The following is a 17,105-nucleotide window of genomic DNA, read 5'->3' as shown; positions in this document are numbered from 1 at the left end:
GGGAGGTCCTAGACAACCAGGTGAGGGGGGGAGGTCCTAGACAACCAGGTGAGGGGGAGGTCCTAGACAACCAGGTGAGGGGGAGGTCCTAGACAACCAGGTGAGGGGGAGGTCCTAGACAACCAGGTGAGGGGGAGGTCCTAGACAACCAGGTGAGGGGAGGTCCTAGACAACCAGGTGAGGGGGAGGTCCTAGACAACCAGGTGAGGGGGAGGTCCTAGACAACCAGGTGAGGGGGAGGTCCTAGACAACCAGGTGAGGGGAGGCCCTAGACAACCAGGTGGGGGGGAGTGAACCTGCAGACACTCTGCCCTACATGGAATTAGTTAAGACACTGGCTTTAGGTGCTGGAACGTGGACAGGATGTGACATCATTGACAGGAAGTAGTGACGTCTAGATGCTGGACGTAGAGAGAATGTCCTCCACCAGGTGTTTGTAAACCCAGGAGTCTCCCTTCAGCCGCTGTCTCCTCACACACACCACCTACAACACACAGCGTCAGTAATCAATAACGTGATCAATACATCTCCTCACACACACCACCTACAACACACAGCATCATCCATCAATAACGTGATCCCTACTGGGTGTCAGTAATCAATAACGTGATCCCTACTGGGTGTCAGTAATCAATAACGTGATCCCTACTGGGTGTCAGTAATCAATAACGTGATCCCTACTGGGTGTCAGTAATCAATAACGTGATCCTACTGGGTGTCAGTAATCAATAACGTGATCCCTACTGGGTGTCAGTAATCAATAACGTGATCCCTACTGGGTGTCAGTAATCAATAACGTGATCCCTACTGGGTGTCAGTAATCAATAATGTGATCCCTACTGGGTGTCAGTAATCAATAACGTGATCCCTACTGGGTGTCAGTAATCAATAACGTGATCCCTACTGGGTGTCAGTAATCAATAACGTGATCCCTACTGGGTGTCAGTAATCAATAACGTGATCCCTACTGGGTGTCAGTAATCAATAACGTGATCCCTACTGGGTGTCAGTAATCAATAACCTACAACACACATCACTAATCAATAGGGTGGCCCACTGTGGCAGCAAGAGGCTGGTCACTAACCATCAATAACCCGATCAGTAGTAATCAATATGTACCTCAGTAACCATCAATAACCCGATCAGTAGTAATCAATATGTACCTCAGTAACCATCAATAACCCGATCAGTAGTAATCAATATGTACCTCAGTAACCATCAATAACCCGATCAGTAGTAATCAATATGTACCCCAGTAACCATCAATAACCCGATCAGTAGTAATCAATATGTACCCCAGTAACCATCAATAACCGATCGTAATCAATAGTACCCCAGTAAATCAATAACCCGATCAGTAGTAATCAATATGTACCTCAGTAACCATCAATAACCCGATCAGTAGTAATCAATAACCCGATCAGTAGTAATCAATATGTACCTCAGGTCTGTGCAGCAGACACACCTCCAGCTCAAACGCCATGGTCACCTTCCCAAAGTCTGACTGGGTGCGACACTTCAGAGTATAGCTGGGGAGGAGAGGACAGTCTGTTTACTGGGAACATCCCTCTATCTGTAGTCTGTTTACTGGGAACATCCCTCTATCTGTAGTCTGTTTACTGACAGTCTGTTTAACATCCCTCTATCTGTAGTCTGTTTACTGGGAACATCCCTCTATCTGTAGTCTGTTTACTGGGAACATCCCTCTATCTGTAGTCTGTTTACTGGGAACATCCCTCTATCTGTAGTCTGTTTACTGGGAACATCCCTCTATCTGTAGTCTGTAGCTGGGGAGGAGAGGACAGTCTGGTTACTGGGAACATCCCTCTATCTGTAGTCTGTTTACTGGGAACATCCCTCTATCTGTAGTCTGTAGCTGGGGAGGAGAGGACAGTCTGGTTACTGGGAACATCCCTCTATCTGTAGTCTGTTTACTGGGAACATCCTCTATCTGTAGTCTGTTTACTGGGAACATCCCTCTATCTGTAGTCTGTTTACTGGGAACATCCCTCTATCTGTAGTCTGTAGCTGGGAGGAGAGGACAGTCTGTTTACTGGGAACATCCCTCTATCTGTAGTCTGTTTACTGGGAACATCCTCTATCTGTAGTCTGTAGCTGGGGAGGAGAGGACAGTCTGGTTACTGGGAACATCCCTCTATCTGTAGTCTGTAGCTGGGAGGAGAGGACAGTCTGTTTACTGGGAACATTCCTCTATCTGTAGTCTGTTTACTGGGAACATCCCTCTATCTGTAGTCTGTTTACTGGGAACATCCCTCTATCTGTAGTCTGGTTACTGGGAACATCCCTCTATCTGTAGTCTGTAGCTGGGGAGGAGAGGACAGTCTGGTTACTGGGAACATCTGTAGTCTGTTTACTGGGAACATCCCCTATCTGTAGTCTGTTTACTGGGAACATCCCTCTATCTGTAGTCTGTAGCTGGGGAGGAGAGGACAGTCTGGTTACTGGGAACATCCCTCTATCTGTAGTCTGTTTACTGGGAACATCCCTCTATCTGTAGTCTGTAGCTGGGGAGGAGAGGACAGTCTGGTTACTGGGAACATCCCTCTATCTGTAGTCTGTTTACTGGGAACATCCCTCTATCTGTAGTCTGTTTACTGGGAACATCCCTCTATCTGTAGTCTGTAGCTGGGAGGAGAGGACAGTCTGGTTACTGGGAACATCCCTCTATCTGTAGTCTGTTTACTGGGAACATCCCTCTATCTGTAGTCTGTAGCTGGGGAGGAGAGGACAGTCTGGTTACTGGGAACATCCCTCTATCTGTAGTCTGTAGATGGGGAGGAGAGGACAGTCTGTTTACCGGGAACATTCTTGAGGGAGAAAGATGGAGAGACTGAGGAGAAAAGCTGGGGGAGAAAGATGGAGAGACTGAGAAGATGAGGGGGAGAAAGATGGAGAGACTGAGAAGATGAGGGGGAGAAAGATGGAGTGACTGAAGATGAGGGAGAAAGATGGAGAGACTGAAGATGAGGGAGAAAGATGGAGAGACTGAGAAGATGAGGGAGAAAGATGGAGAGACTGAGAAGATGAGGGAGAAAGATGGAGAGACTGAGGAGATGAGGGAGAAAGATGGAGAGACTGAGGAGATGAGGGAGAAAGATGGAGAGACTGAGGAGATGAGGGAGAAAGATGGAGAGACTGAGGAGATGAGGGAGAAAGATGGAGAGACTGAGGAGATGAGGGAGAAAGATGGAGAGACTGAGGAGATGAGGGAGAAAGATGGAGAGACTGAGAAGATGAGGGAGAAAGATGGAGAGACTGAGAAGATGAGGGAGAAAGATGGAGATTAGGGAGAAAGATGGAGAGACAGGAGAAAAGCTGGGCGAGAAAGATGGAGAGACTGAGAAGATGAGGAGGGAGAGAAAGATGGAGAGACTGAGAAGATGAGGAGGGAGAGAAAGATGGAGAGACTGAGAAGATGAGGAGGGAGAGAAAGATGGAGAGACTGAGAAGATGAGGAGGGAGAGAAAGATGGAGGGAGAGAAAGAAGAGAGGGGCCTGGCTTCCTGAGGGAGGGGCCTGGCTTCCTGAGGGAGGGGCCTGGCTTCCTGAGGGAGGGGCCTGGCTTCCTGAGGGAGGGGCCTGGCTGGCATTCCTTCTCCACTGTCTCAGATCAGTGCCTAAAAATTGTGTGCGGGGCCTCACCCTTTCTGTGCGAAGTCGACGTGTTTCTCCGGTAGAATGGAGAGGATCTGGTTCAACACCTGGTCTGGGTTGGTCTGACTGGTCAACGTTACATTATACTGGGCCTGAGGAGAGGGAGAGGGAGAGGAGGGGAGAGGGAGAGGAGTTTAATGTAAGACTGAGTGATTGTTCCTTGATCCTATAGGGGGTGTCTATATATATATATATATCTTGACCCTGTAGGGGGTGTCTATATATAGGTACCTGTATCCTATAGGGGGTGTCTATATATATATATATATATTGACCCTGTAGGGGGTGTCTATATATAGGTACCTGTATCCTATAGGGGGTGTCTATATATAGGTACCTGTATCCTATAGGGGGTGTCTATATATATATATATATCTTGACCCTGTAGGGGGTGTCTATATATATATATATATCTTGACCCTGTAGGGGGTGTCTATATATAGGTACCTGTATCCTATAGGGGGTGTCTATATATAGGTACCTGTATCCTATAGGGGGTGTCTATATATATATATCTTGATCCTGTAGGGGGTGTCTATATATATATATATCTTGATCCTGTAGGGGGTGTCTATATATAGGTACCTGTATCCTATAGGGGGTGTCTATATATAGGTACCTGTATCCTATAGGGGGTGTCTATATATATATATATCTTGATCCTGTAGGGGGTGTCTATATATAGGTACCTGTATCCTATAGGGGGTGTCTATATATATGTACCTGTATCCTATAGGGGTGTCTATATATATATATCTTGATCCTATAGGGGGTGTCTATATATATATATATCTTGATCCTGTAGGGGGTGTCTATATATAGGTACCTGTATCCTATAGGGGGTGTCTATATATATATATATACCTTGATCCTGTAGGGGGTGTCTATATATATATATATATCTTGACCCTGTAGGGGGTGTCTATATATAGGTACCTGTATCCTGTAGGGGGTGTCTATATATAGGTACCTGTATCCTGTAGGGGGTGTCTATATATATGTACCTTGATCCTGTAGGGGGTGTCTATATATATATATATATCTTGATCCTGTAGGGGGTGTCTATATATATATATACCTTGATCCTGTAGGGGTGTCTATATATAGGTACCTGTATCCTGTAGGGGTGTCTATATATATATATATATCTTGATCCTGTAGGGGGTGTCTATATATAGGTACCTGTATCCTATAGGGGGTGTCTATATATATATGTACCTTGATCCTATAGGGGGTGTCTATATATAGGTACCTGTATCCTATAGGGGGTGTCTATATATAGGTACCTGTATCCTGTAGGGGGTGTCTATATATATGTACCTTGATCCTATAGGGGGTGTCTATATATATATATATATACCTTGATCCTGTAGGGGTGTCTATATATATATATATATATATATATATACCTTGATCCTGTAGGGGGTGTCTATATATATATATACCTTGATCCTGTAGGGGGTGTCTATATATATATATACCTTGATCCTGTAGGGGGTGTCTATATATAGGTACCTTGACACTGTCTATATATATATACCTTGATATATATATATATACCTTGATCCTGTAGGGGGTGTCTATATATATATATATACCTTGATCCTGTAGGGAGGTGTCTATATATATATATACCTTGATCCTGTAGGGGGTGTCTATATATAGGAACCTGTATCCTATAGGGGTGTCTATATGACCTGTATCCTATAGGGGGTGTCTATATATATATGTACCTGTATCCTATAGGGGGTGTCTATATATATATATACCTTGATCCTGTAGGGGGTGTCTATATATATATATACCTTGATCCTGTAGGGGGTGTCTATATATATATATACCTTGATCCTGTAGGGGGTGTCTATATATATATATATATACCTTGATCCTGTAGGGGGTGTCTATATATATATATACCTTGATCCTGTAGGGGGTGTCTATATATATATATACCTTGATCCTGTAGGGGGTGTCTATATATATATATACCTTGATCCTGTAGGGGGTGTCTATATATATATATACCTTGATCCTGTAGGGGTGTCTATATATATATATACCTTGATCCTGTAGGGGGTGTCTATATATAGGTACCTTGATACTGTCATATATATATATATATATATACCTTGATCCTGTAGGGGGTGTCTATATATATATATACCTTGATCCTGTAGGGGGTGTCTATGTCTATATATATATATGTACCTTGATCCTGTAGGGGGTGTCTATATATATATATATATATACCTTGATCCTGTAGGGGGTGTCTATATATAGGTACCTTGATCCTGTAGGGGGTGTCTATATATATATATATATACCTTGATCCTGTAGTCTATATATAGGGGTGTCTATATATATACCTTGATCCTATAGGGGGTGTCTATATATATGTACCTTTATCCTGTAGGGGGTGTCTATATATAGGTACCTTATCCACTGTCTATATATATATATATATATATATATATATATATATATAGGGGTGTCTATATATATATATATATCTTGATCCTGTAGGGGGTGTCTATATATAGGTACCTGTATCCTATAGGGGGTGTCTATATATATGTACCTTGATCCTGTAGGGGGTGTCTATATATATATATACCTTGATCCTGTAGGGGGTGTCTATATATATATATATACCTTGATCCTGTAGGGGGTGTCTACCTGTATCCTATATATATATATACCTTGATCCTGTAGGGGGTGTCTATATATATATATATACCTTGATACTGTAGGGGGTGTCTATATATATATATATATAGCTTGATCCTGTAGGGGGTGTCTATATATTTTACCTTGATCCTATAGGGGGTGTCTATATATTTTACCTTGATCCTATAGGGGGTGTCTATATATATATATACCTTGATCCTGTAGGGGTGTCTATATATTTTACCTTGATCCTATAGGGGGTGTCTATATATATATATATAAACCTTGATCCTGTAGGGGGTGTCTATATATATATATACCTTATCCTGTAGGGGTGTCTATATATATATATATACATTACATTTACATTTAAGTCATTTAGCAGACGCTCTTATCCAGAGCGACTTACAAATATACCTTGATCCTGTAGGGGGGTGTCTATATATTTTACCTTGATCCTGTAGAGGGGTGTCTATATATATATATATACCTAGATCCTGTAGGGGGTGTCTATATATATATATATATATATATATATCTAGATCCTGTAGGGGGTGTCTATATATTTTACCTTGATCCTGTAGGGGGTGTCTATATATATATATATATACCTAGATCCTGTAGGGGGTGTCTATATATATATATATATATATATATATATATACCTAGATCCTGTAGGGGGTGTCTATATATATATATATGTATATATACCTAGATCCTGTAGGGGTATCTATATATATATATACCTGATCCTGTAGGGGGTGTCTATATATATATACCTAGATCCTGTAGGGGGTGTCTATATATATATACACCTTGATCCTGTAGGGGGTGTCTATATATATGTCACCTTGATCCTGTAGGGGGTGTCTATATATATATACACCTTGATCCTGTAGGGGGTGGGGTGTCTATATATATATACCTTGATCCTGTAGGGGGTGTCTATATATATATACCTTGATCCTGTAGGGGGTGTCTATATATATATACCTTGATCCTGTAGGGGGTGTCTATATATATATATACCTAGATCCTGTAGGGGGTGTCTATATATATATACACCTTGATCCTGTAGGGGGTGTCTATATATATATACCTTGATCCTGTAGGGGGTGTCTATATATATATACCTTGATCCTGTAGGGGGTGTCTATATATATATACACCTTGATCCTGTAGGGGGTGTCTATATATATGTATATATACACCTTGATCCTGTAGGGGGTGTCTATATATATATACCTAGATCCTATAGGGGGTGTCTATATATATATACCTTGATCCTGTAGGGGGTGTCTATATATATATACCTTGATCCTGTAGGGGGTGTCTATATATATATACCTAGATCCTGTAGGGGGTGTCTATATATATATATACCTTGATCCTGTAGGGGGTGTCTATATATATATATATACCTTGATCCTGTAGGGGTGTCTATATATATATATACCTTGATCCTGTAGGGGGTGTCTATATATATATATATATATATACCTTGATCCTGTAGGGGGTGTCTATATATATATATATCTTGATCCTGTAGGGGGTGTCTATATATATATATATATATACCTTGATCCTGTAGGGGGTGTCTATATATATATATACCTTGATCCTGTAGGGGTGTCTATATATATACCTTGATCCTGTAGGGGGTGTCTATATATATGTATATATATACCTTGATCCTGTAGGGGGTGTCTATATATATATATATCTTGATCCTGTAGGGGGTGTCTATATATATATATACCTTGATCCTGTAGGGGGTGTCTATATATATATATATACCTTGATCCTGTAGGGGGTGTCTATATATATATATAAACCTTGATCCTGTAGGGGTGTCTATATAGATATATATATACCTTGATCCTGTAGGGGTATCTATATATATATATATCTTGATCCTGTAGGGGGTGTCTATATATATATATATCTTGATCCTGTAGGGGGTGTCTATATATATATATATATACCTTGATCCTGTAGGGGGTGTCTATATATATATATATCTTGATCCTGTAGGGGGTGTCTATATATATATACCTTGATCCTATAGGGGGTGTCTATATATATATATATACCTTGATCCTGTAGGGGTGTCTATATATATATATATCTTGATCCTGTAGGGGGTGTCTATATATATATATACCTTGATCCTGTAGGGGGTGTCTATATATATATATATCTTGATCCTGTAGGGGGTGTCTATATATATATACACCTTGATCCTGTAGGGGGTGTCTATATATATATATATCTTGATCCTGTAGGGGGTGTCTATATATATATATATACCTTGATCCTGTAGGGGGTGTCTATATATATATATATACCTTGATCCTGTAGGGGGTGTCTATATATATATACACCTTGATCCTGTAGGGGGTGTCTATATATATATACACCTTGATCCTGTAGGGGTGTCTATATATAGCTTGATCCTGTAGGGGGTGTCTATATATAGGTACCTTGACACTGTCATGGGTCTATATATATATATATACCTTGATCCTGTAGGGGGTGTCTATATATATATATACCTTGATCCTGTAGGGAGGTGTCTATATATATATATGTACCTTGATCCTGTAGGGGTGTCTATATATATATATACCTTGATCCTGTAGGGGGTGTCTATATATATATATACCTTGATCCTGTAGGGGGTGTCTATATATATATATATACCTTGATCCTGTAGGGGGTGTCTATATATATATACCTTGATCCTATAGGGGGTGTCTATATATATGTACCTTTATCCTGTAGGGGTGTCTATATATAGGTACCTTGATCCTGTACTGTCTATATATATATGATCCTGTATATATATATATATATACCTTGATCCTGTAGGGGGTGTCTATATATATATACCTTGATATAGGGGGTGTCTATATATATATATACACCTTGATCCTGTAGGGGGTGTCTATATATAGGTACCTGTATCCTATAGGGGGTGTCTATATATATGTACCTTGATCCTGTAGGGGGTGTCTATATATATATATATCTTGATCCTGTAGGGGTGTCTATATATATATATATCTTGATCCTGTAGGGGGTGTCTATATATATATATATATCTTGATCCTGTAGGGGGTGTCTATATATATATATATACCTTGATCCTGTAGGGGGTGTCTATATATATATATACCTTGATCCTGTAGGGGGTGTCTACATATATATACCTTGATCCTGTAGGGGGTGTCTATATATATATATATCTTGATCCTGTAGGGGTGTCTATATATATCTTGATCCTGTAGGGGGTGTCTATATATATATATATCTTGATCCTGTAGGGGGTGTCTATATATCTTATATATATATACACCTTGATCCTGTAGGGGTGTATCTATATATATCTTGATCCTGTAGGGGGTGTCTATATATATATATATCTTGATCCTGTAGGGGGTGTCTATATATATCTATCTTGATCCTGTAGGGGGTGTCTATATATGATATATATAGGTACCTTGATCCTGTAGGGGGTATATATATATATATCTTGATCCTGTAGGGGGTGTCTATATATATATATATCTTGATCCTGGGGGGTATCTATATATATCTTGATCCTGACCCTGTAGGGGGTGTCTATATATAGGTACCTTGATCCTGCGTGGTCTGTCCCGCAGCCCTCGTCTCTTGCTGGGTGTGAGCAAGGTGATGACTTTATCCAGGCCTCTCTCCAGACTGCCGAAAACCTTCCCCCCTCTTCTCTTCTGGCTGCTGTCCCCCCGAGACGCCCCCGCCAGGTCTAACGACCGGGACCTAAGAGACAGACGGACGGAAAGAGGGAGGGGACAATGATCTCAAGATCAGTGGGTTTAAAAAAAAAAAACATTCTCACCCAACTTCCTGATATCCAATTGGGATGTTACGATCTTGTCTGATCGCTGCAACTCCCCCCAACGGACTCGGGAGAGGTCGAAGTTCGAGAGTCAAGCGTCCTCCCGAAAACATCACCTGTCAAGCCTCTCTAATTCCTAACACACTGCTCGGTTAACCCTGACTTCTGACTCTACCACAGAAAGAACCTCGGGATAGAATGGATACTTTGTGTTGTCCATCTTCATCAAGTCATCATCAGTAACCTTCTGGGCTGAAGGCCAATGTCTCCTTCTCTCTGGGCTGAAGGCCAGCATCTCCTTCTCTCTGGGCTGAAGGCCAGCATCTCCTTCTCTCTGGGCTGAAGGCCAGCATCTCCTTCTCTCTGGGCTGAAGGCCAGTATATCCTTCTCTCTGGGCTGAAGGTCAGTGTCTCCTTCTCTCTGGGCTGAAGACCAGCATCTCCTTCTCTCTGGGCTGAAGGCCAGCATCTCCTTCTCTCTGGGCTGAAGGCCAATGTCTCCTTCTCTCTGGGCTGAAGGCCAATGTCTCCTTCTCTCTGGGCTGAAGGCCAGTATCTCCTTCTCTCTGGGCTGAAGGCCAGCATCTCCTTCTCTCTGGGCTGAAGGCCAGTGTCTCCTTCTCTCTGGGCTGAAGGCCAATGTCTCCTTCTCTCTGGGCTGAAGGCCAGCATCTCCTTCTCTCTGGGCTGAAGACCAGTATCTCCTTCTCTCTGGGCTGAAGGCCAGCATCTCCTTCTACCTTCTCTCTGGGCTGAAGGCCAGCTCTCCTTCCTCCATCATACCTTCTCTCTGGGCTGAAGGCCAATATCTCCTTCTCTCTGGGCTGAAGGCCAATACCTACTTCTCTCTGGGCTGAAGGCCAGTATCTCCTTCTCTCTGGGCTGAAGGCCAGTATCTCCTACCTTCTCTCTGGGCTGAAGGACAGCTCTCCTTCCTCCATCATACCTTCTCTCTGGGCTGAAGGTCAATATCTCATTCTCTCTGGGCTGAAGGCCAATGTCTCCTTCTCTCTGGGCTGAAGACCAGCATCTCCTTCTCTCTGGGCTGAAGGCCAGTATCTCCTTCTCTCTGGGCTGAAGGCCAGTATCTCCTTCTCTCTGGGCTGAAGGCCAATGTCTCCTTCTCTCTGGGCTGAAGGCCAATACCTCCTTCTCTCTGGGCTGAAGGCCAGCATCTCCTTCTCTCTGGGCTGAAGGCCAGTATATCCTTCTCTCTGGGCTGAAGGCCAGTGTCTCCTTCTCTCTGGGCTGAAGACCAGCATCTCCTTCTCTCTGGGCTGAAGGCCAGTATATCCTTCTCTCTGGGCTGAAGGCCAGCATCTCCTTCTCACTGGGCTGAAGGCCAGTATCTCCTCTCTTCTCTCTGAGCTGAAGGACAGCATCTCCTTCTCTCTGGGCTGAAGGCCAGTATCTCCTTCTCTCTGGGCTGAAGGCCAGTATCTCCTTCTCTCTGGGCTGAAGGCCAGTATCTCCTTCTCTCTGGGCTGAAGGCCAGTATCTCCTTCTCTCTGGGCTGAAGGCCAGTATCTCCTTCTCTCTGGGCTGAAGGTCAGTATCTCCTTCTCTCTGGGCTGAAGGCCAGTATCTCCTTCTCTCTGGGCTGAAGGCCAGTATCTCCTTCTCTCTGGGCTGAAGGCCAGTATCTCCTTCTCTCTGGGCTGAAGGCCAGTATCTCCTTCTCTCTGGGCTGAAGGCCAGCATCTCCTTCTCTCTGGGCTGAAGGCCAGTATCTCCTTCTCTCTGGGCTGAAGGCCAGCATCTCCTTCTCTCTGGGCTGAAGGCCAGCATCTCCTTCTCTCTGGGCTGAAGGCCAGTATCTCCTTCTCTCTGGGCTGAAGGCCAGTATCTCCTTCTCTCTGGGCTGAAGGCCAATGTCTCCTTCTCTCTGGGCTGAAGGCCAATACCTCCTTCTCTCTGGGCTGAAGGCCAGCATCTCCTTCTCTCTGGGCTGAAGGCCAGTATATCCTTCTCTCTGGGCTGAAGGCCAGTGTCTCCTTCTCTCTGGGCTGAAGACCAGCATCTCCTTCTCTCTGGGCTGAAGGCCAGTATCTCCTTCTCTCTGGGCTGAAGGCCAGTATCTCCTTCTCTCTGGGCTGAAGGCCAATACCTCCTTCTCTCTGGGCTGAAGGCCAATGTCTCCTTCTCTCTGGGCTGAAGGCCAATACCTCCTTCTCTCTGGGCTGAAGGCCAGCATCTCCCCTTCTCTCTGGGCTGAAGGCCAGTATATCCTTCTCTCTGGGCTGAAGGCCAGTGTCTCCTTCTCTCTGGGCTGAAGACCAGCATCTCCTTCTCTCTGGGCTGAAGGCCAGTATATCCTTCTCTCTGGGCTGAAGGCCAGCATCTCCTTCTCACTGGGCTGAAGGCCAGTATCTCCTCTCTTCTCTCTGAGCTGAAGGACAGCATCTCCTTCTCTCTGGGCTGAAGGCCAGTATCTCCTTCTCTCTGGGCTGAAGGCCAGTATCTCCTTCTCTCTGGGCTGAAGGCCAGTATCTCCTTCTCTCTGGGCTGAAGGCCAGTATCTCCTTCTCTCTGGGCTGAAGGCCAGTATCTCCTTCTCTCTGGGCTGAAGGCCAGTATCTCCTTCTCTCTGGGCTGAAGGCCAGTATCTCCTTCTCTCTGGGCTGAAGGCCAGTATCTCCTTCTCTCTGGGCTGAAGGCCAGCATCTCCTCTCTGGGCTGAAGGCCAGTATCTCCTTCTCTCTGGGCTGAAGGCCAGCATCTCCTTCTCTCTGGGCTGAAGGCCAGCATCTCCTTCTCTCTGGGCTGAAGGCCAGTATCTCCTTCTCTCTGGGCTGAAGGCCAGTATCTCCTTCTCTCTGGGCTGAAGGCCAATGTCTCCTTCTCTCTGGGCTGAAGGCCAATACCTCCTTCTCTCTGGGCTGAAGGCCAGCATCTCCTTCTCTCTGGGCTGAAGGCCAGCATATCCTCTCTCTGGGCTGAAGGCCAGTATCTCCTTCTCTCTGGGCTGAAGGCCAGCATCTCCTTCTCTCTGGGCTGAAGGCCAGTATATCCTTCTCTCTGGGCTGAAGGCCAGCATCTCCTTCTCTGGGCTGAAGGCCAGTATCTCTCTTCTCTCTGAGCTGAAGGACAGCATCTCCTTCTCTCTGGGCTGAAGGCCAGTATCTCCTTCTCTCTGGGCTGAAGGCCAGTATCTCCTTCTCTCTGGGCTGAAGGCCAGCATCTCCTTCTCTCTGGGCTGAAGGCCAGCATCTCCTTCTCTCTGGGCTGAAGGCCAGCATCTCCTTCTCTCTGGGCTGAAGGCCAGCATCTCCTTCTACCTTCTCTCTGGGCTGAAGGCCAGCTCTCCTTCCTCCATCATACCTTCTCTCTGGGCTGAAGGCCAATATCTCCTTCTCTCTGGGCTGAAGGCCAATACCTCCTTCTCTCTGGGCTGAAGGCCAGTATCTCCTTCTCTCTGGGCTGAAGGCCAGTATCTCCTTCTCTCTGGGCTGAAGGCCAGTATCTCCTACCTTCTCTCTGGGCTGAAGGACAGCTCTCCTTCCTCCATCATACCTTCTCTCTGGGCTGAAGGTCAATATCTCCTTCTCTCTGGGCTGAAGTCCAGTATCTCCTTCTCTCTGGGCTGAAGTCCAGTATCTCCTTCTCTCTGGGCTGAAGGCCAGTATCTCCTTCTAGCTTCTCTCTGGGTTGAAGACCAGCTCTCCTTCTACCTTCTCTCTGGGCTGAAGGCCAGTATCTCCTTCTCTCTGGGCTGAAGGCCAGCATCTCCTTCCTCCATCATACCTTCTCTCTGGGCTGAAGGTCAGCTCTCCTTCTCTCTGGGCTGAAGACCAGCATCTCCTTCTACCTTCTCTCTGGGCTGAAGACCAGTATCTCCTTCTACCTTCTCTCTGAGCTGAAGACCAGTATCTCCATCATACCTTCTCTCTGGGCTGAAGACCAGCATCTCCATCATACCTTCTCTCTGGGCTGAAGGCCATCATCTCCATCATACCTCTCTCTGGGCTGAAGGCCAGTATCTCCATCATACCTTCTCTCTGGGCTGAAGGCCAGCATCTCCATCATACCTTCTCTCTGGGCTGAAGGCCAGCATCTCCATCATACCTTCTCTCTGGGCTGAAGGCCAGCATCTCCATCATACCTTCTCTCTGGGCTGAAGGACAGCATCTTCATCATACCTTCTCTCTGGGCTGAAGGCCAGCATCTTCATCATACCTTCTCTCTGGGCTGAAGGCCAGCATCTTCATCATACCTTCTCTCTGGGCTGAAGGCCAGCATCTCCATCATACCGTCTCTCTGGGCTGAAGGCCAGTATCTCCATCATACCTTCTCTCTGGGCTGAAGGCCAGCATCTCCATCATACCGTCTCTCTGGGCTGAAGGCCAGCATCTCCATCATACCTTCTCTCTGGGCTGAAGGCCAGCATCTCCATCATACCGTCTCTCTGGGCTGAAGGCCAGTATCTCCATCATACCTTCTCTCTGGGCTGAAGGCCAGTATCTCCATCATACCTTCTCTCTGGGCTGAAGGCCAGTATCTCCATCATACCTTCTCTCTGGGCTGAAGGCCAGCATCTCCATCATACCATCTCCCTGGGCTGAAGGCCAGCATACCTTCTCTCTGGGCTGAAGGCCAGTATCTCCATCATACCTTCTCTCTGGGCTGAAGGCCAGCATCTCCATCATACCTTTTCTCTGGGCTGAAGGCCAGCATCTCCATCATACCGTCTCTCTGGGCTGAAGGCCAGCATCTCCATCATACCTTCTCTCTGGGCTGAAGGCCAGCATACCTTCTCTCTGGGCTGAAGGCCAGTATCTCCATCTCTTCTTCCTCCTTTCCTTCCACTCTCTCCCTCGGTCTCTTCCTCGACGGGTCCTTACAAGTACTGCCTCCTCCTGCAACAACACACACACACACACACACACACACACACACACACACACACACACACACACACACACACACACACACACACACACACACACACACACACACACACACACACACACACACACACACACACACGGGAAAAGTGTGTAACACATGTCAGTACACACCACATGGGACAGAGAGCAGGGAAAGAGACAGCAACACCTGTCACAGTACACGCCCAGGGACACACACACACACACACAGGGTCCCTGGTGTGTTAGTCTGGACAGAGCTGTCAGCTGTAGCAGGAGGGGAGAGGTGGGTTATAAATTACACAGAGAGAGTGTGTGTGTGACATCAATATTATTAGTGAAAAACTGGTCATAGATATCTATATACCTACACCTATCTCTATCTATATATCTATCTATCGCTATCTATATATCTATATCTATATATCTACACCTATCTCTATCTATCTATATACCTACACCTATCTCTATCTATATACCTATCTCTATCTATATACCTATCTCTATCTATCCATCTCTATATCTATCTCTCTCTATATCTATCTATATACCTACACCTATCTCTATCTATATCTATCTATATATCTATATACCTACACCTATCTCTATCTATATCTATCTATATACCTACACCTATCTCTATCTATATATCTATATATCTATATATCTATATACCTATCTATATATCTATACCTATCTCTATCTATATACCTACTCCTATCTCTCTCTATATCTATCTATATACCTACACCTATCTCTATCTATATCTATCTACCTATCTATATATCTATACCTATCTCTATCTATATACCTACTCCTATCTCTCTCTATATCTATCTATATACCTACTCCTATCTCTATCTAGCTATATATCTATCTATATACCTACACCTATCTCTATCTATATATCTATATATCTATATACCTACACCTATCTCTATCTATATCTAGCTATATATCTATATACCTACACCTATCTCTATCTATATATCTATATATCTATATACCTATACCTATCTCTATCTATATACCTACACCTATCTCTATCTATATCTAGCTATATATCTATATACCTACACCTATCTCCATCTATCTATATACCTACACCTATCTCTATCTATATCTAGCTATATATCTATATACCTACACCTATCTCTATCTATATCTAGCTATATATCTATATACCTACACCTATCTCTATCTATATATCTATATCTATCTATATACCTACACCTATCTCTATCTATATATCTATATCTATCTATATACCTACACCTATCTCTATCTATCTATATCTAGCTATATATCTATATACCTACACCTATCTCTATCTATATATCTATATCTATCTATATACCTACACCTATCTCTATCTATATATCTATATCTATCTATATACCTACACCTATCTCTATCTATATCTATCTATATACCTACACCTATCTCTATCTATATCTATCTATATACCTACACCTATCTCTATCTATATCTATCTATATACCTACACCTATCTCTATCTATATACCTACACCTATCTCTATCTATATCTATCTATATACCTACACCTATCTCTATCTATCTCTATCTATATACCTACACCTATCTCTATCTATCTCTATCTATACCTATATCTATCTATCCATCTCTATATCTATCTCTCTCTATATCTATCTATATACCTACACCTATCTCTATCTATATCTAGCTATATATCTATATACCTACACCTATCTCTATCTATATATCTATATATCTATATACCTATCTATATATCTATACCTATCTCTATCTATATCTAGCTATATATCTATATACCTACACCTATCTCTATCTCTATCTAGCTATATATCTATATACCTACACCTATCTCTATCTATATATCTATATACCTACACCTATCTCTATCTATATATCTATATCTATCTCTATCTATATACCTATCTCTATCTATCTATATACCTACACCTATCTCTATCTATATATCTATATACCTATCTATATATCTATACCTATCTCTA

The 17,105-nt window shown here is 43.6% G+C and overlaps 1 protein-coding gene across 1 annotated transcript in view; it reads right to left on the bottom strand.

Moving 5' to 3' along the window:
• Positions 1 to 159: 159 nt before the first annotated feature.
• LOC124022753 (maternal embryonic leucine zipper kinase-like) overlaps positions 160 to 17,105 on the bottom strand; it is a 36,163-nt gene continuing 19,217 nt past the window's right edge. The window contains exons 14-18 of the mRNA XM_046337442.1: positions 14,973 to 15,078; positions 9,981 to 10,143; positions 3,664 to 3,767; positions 1,442 to 1,529; positions 160 to 484 (exon numbers count right to left, since the gene is read on the bottom strand). Of these exons, the coding sequence (XP_046193398.1) occupies positions 395 to 484; positions 1,442 to 1,529; positions 3,664 to 3,767; positions 9,981 to 10,143; positions 14,973 to 15,078 (551 nt within the window). The 3' untranslated portion in view covers positions 160 to 394. The remainder of the gene's footprint in view (positions 485 to 1,441; positions 1,530 to 3,663; positions 3,768 to 9,980; positions 10,144 to 14,972; positions 15,079 to 17,105) is intronic.

Source organism: Oncorhynchus gorbuscha, unplaced genomic scaffold, assembly GCF_021184085.1.
Source record: "Oncorhynchus gorbuscha isolate QuinsamMale2020 ecotype Even-year unplaced genomic scaffold, OgorEven_v1.0 Un_scaffold_1411, whole genome shotgun sequence".
Classification (NCBI taxonomy): Eukaryota; Metazoa; Chordata; class Actinopteri; order Salmoniformes; family Salmonidae; genus Oncorhynchus; species Oncorhynchus gorbuscha.
Note: the sequence above shows the minus strand (reverse complement) of the source record. Positions and strands in the feature narration are given on the sequence as shown.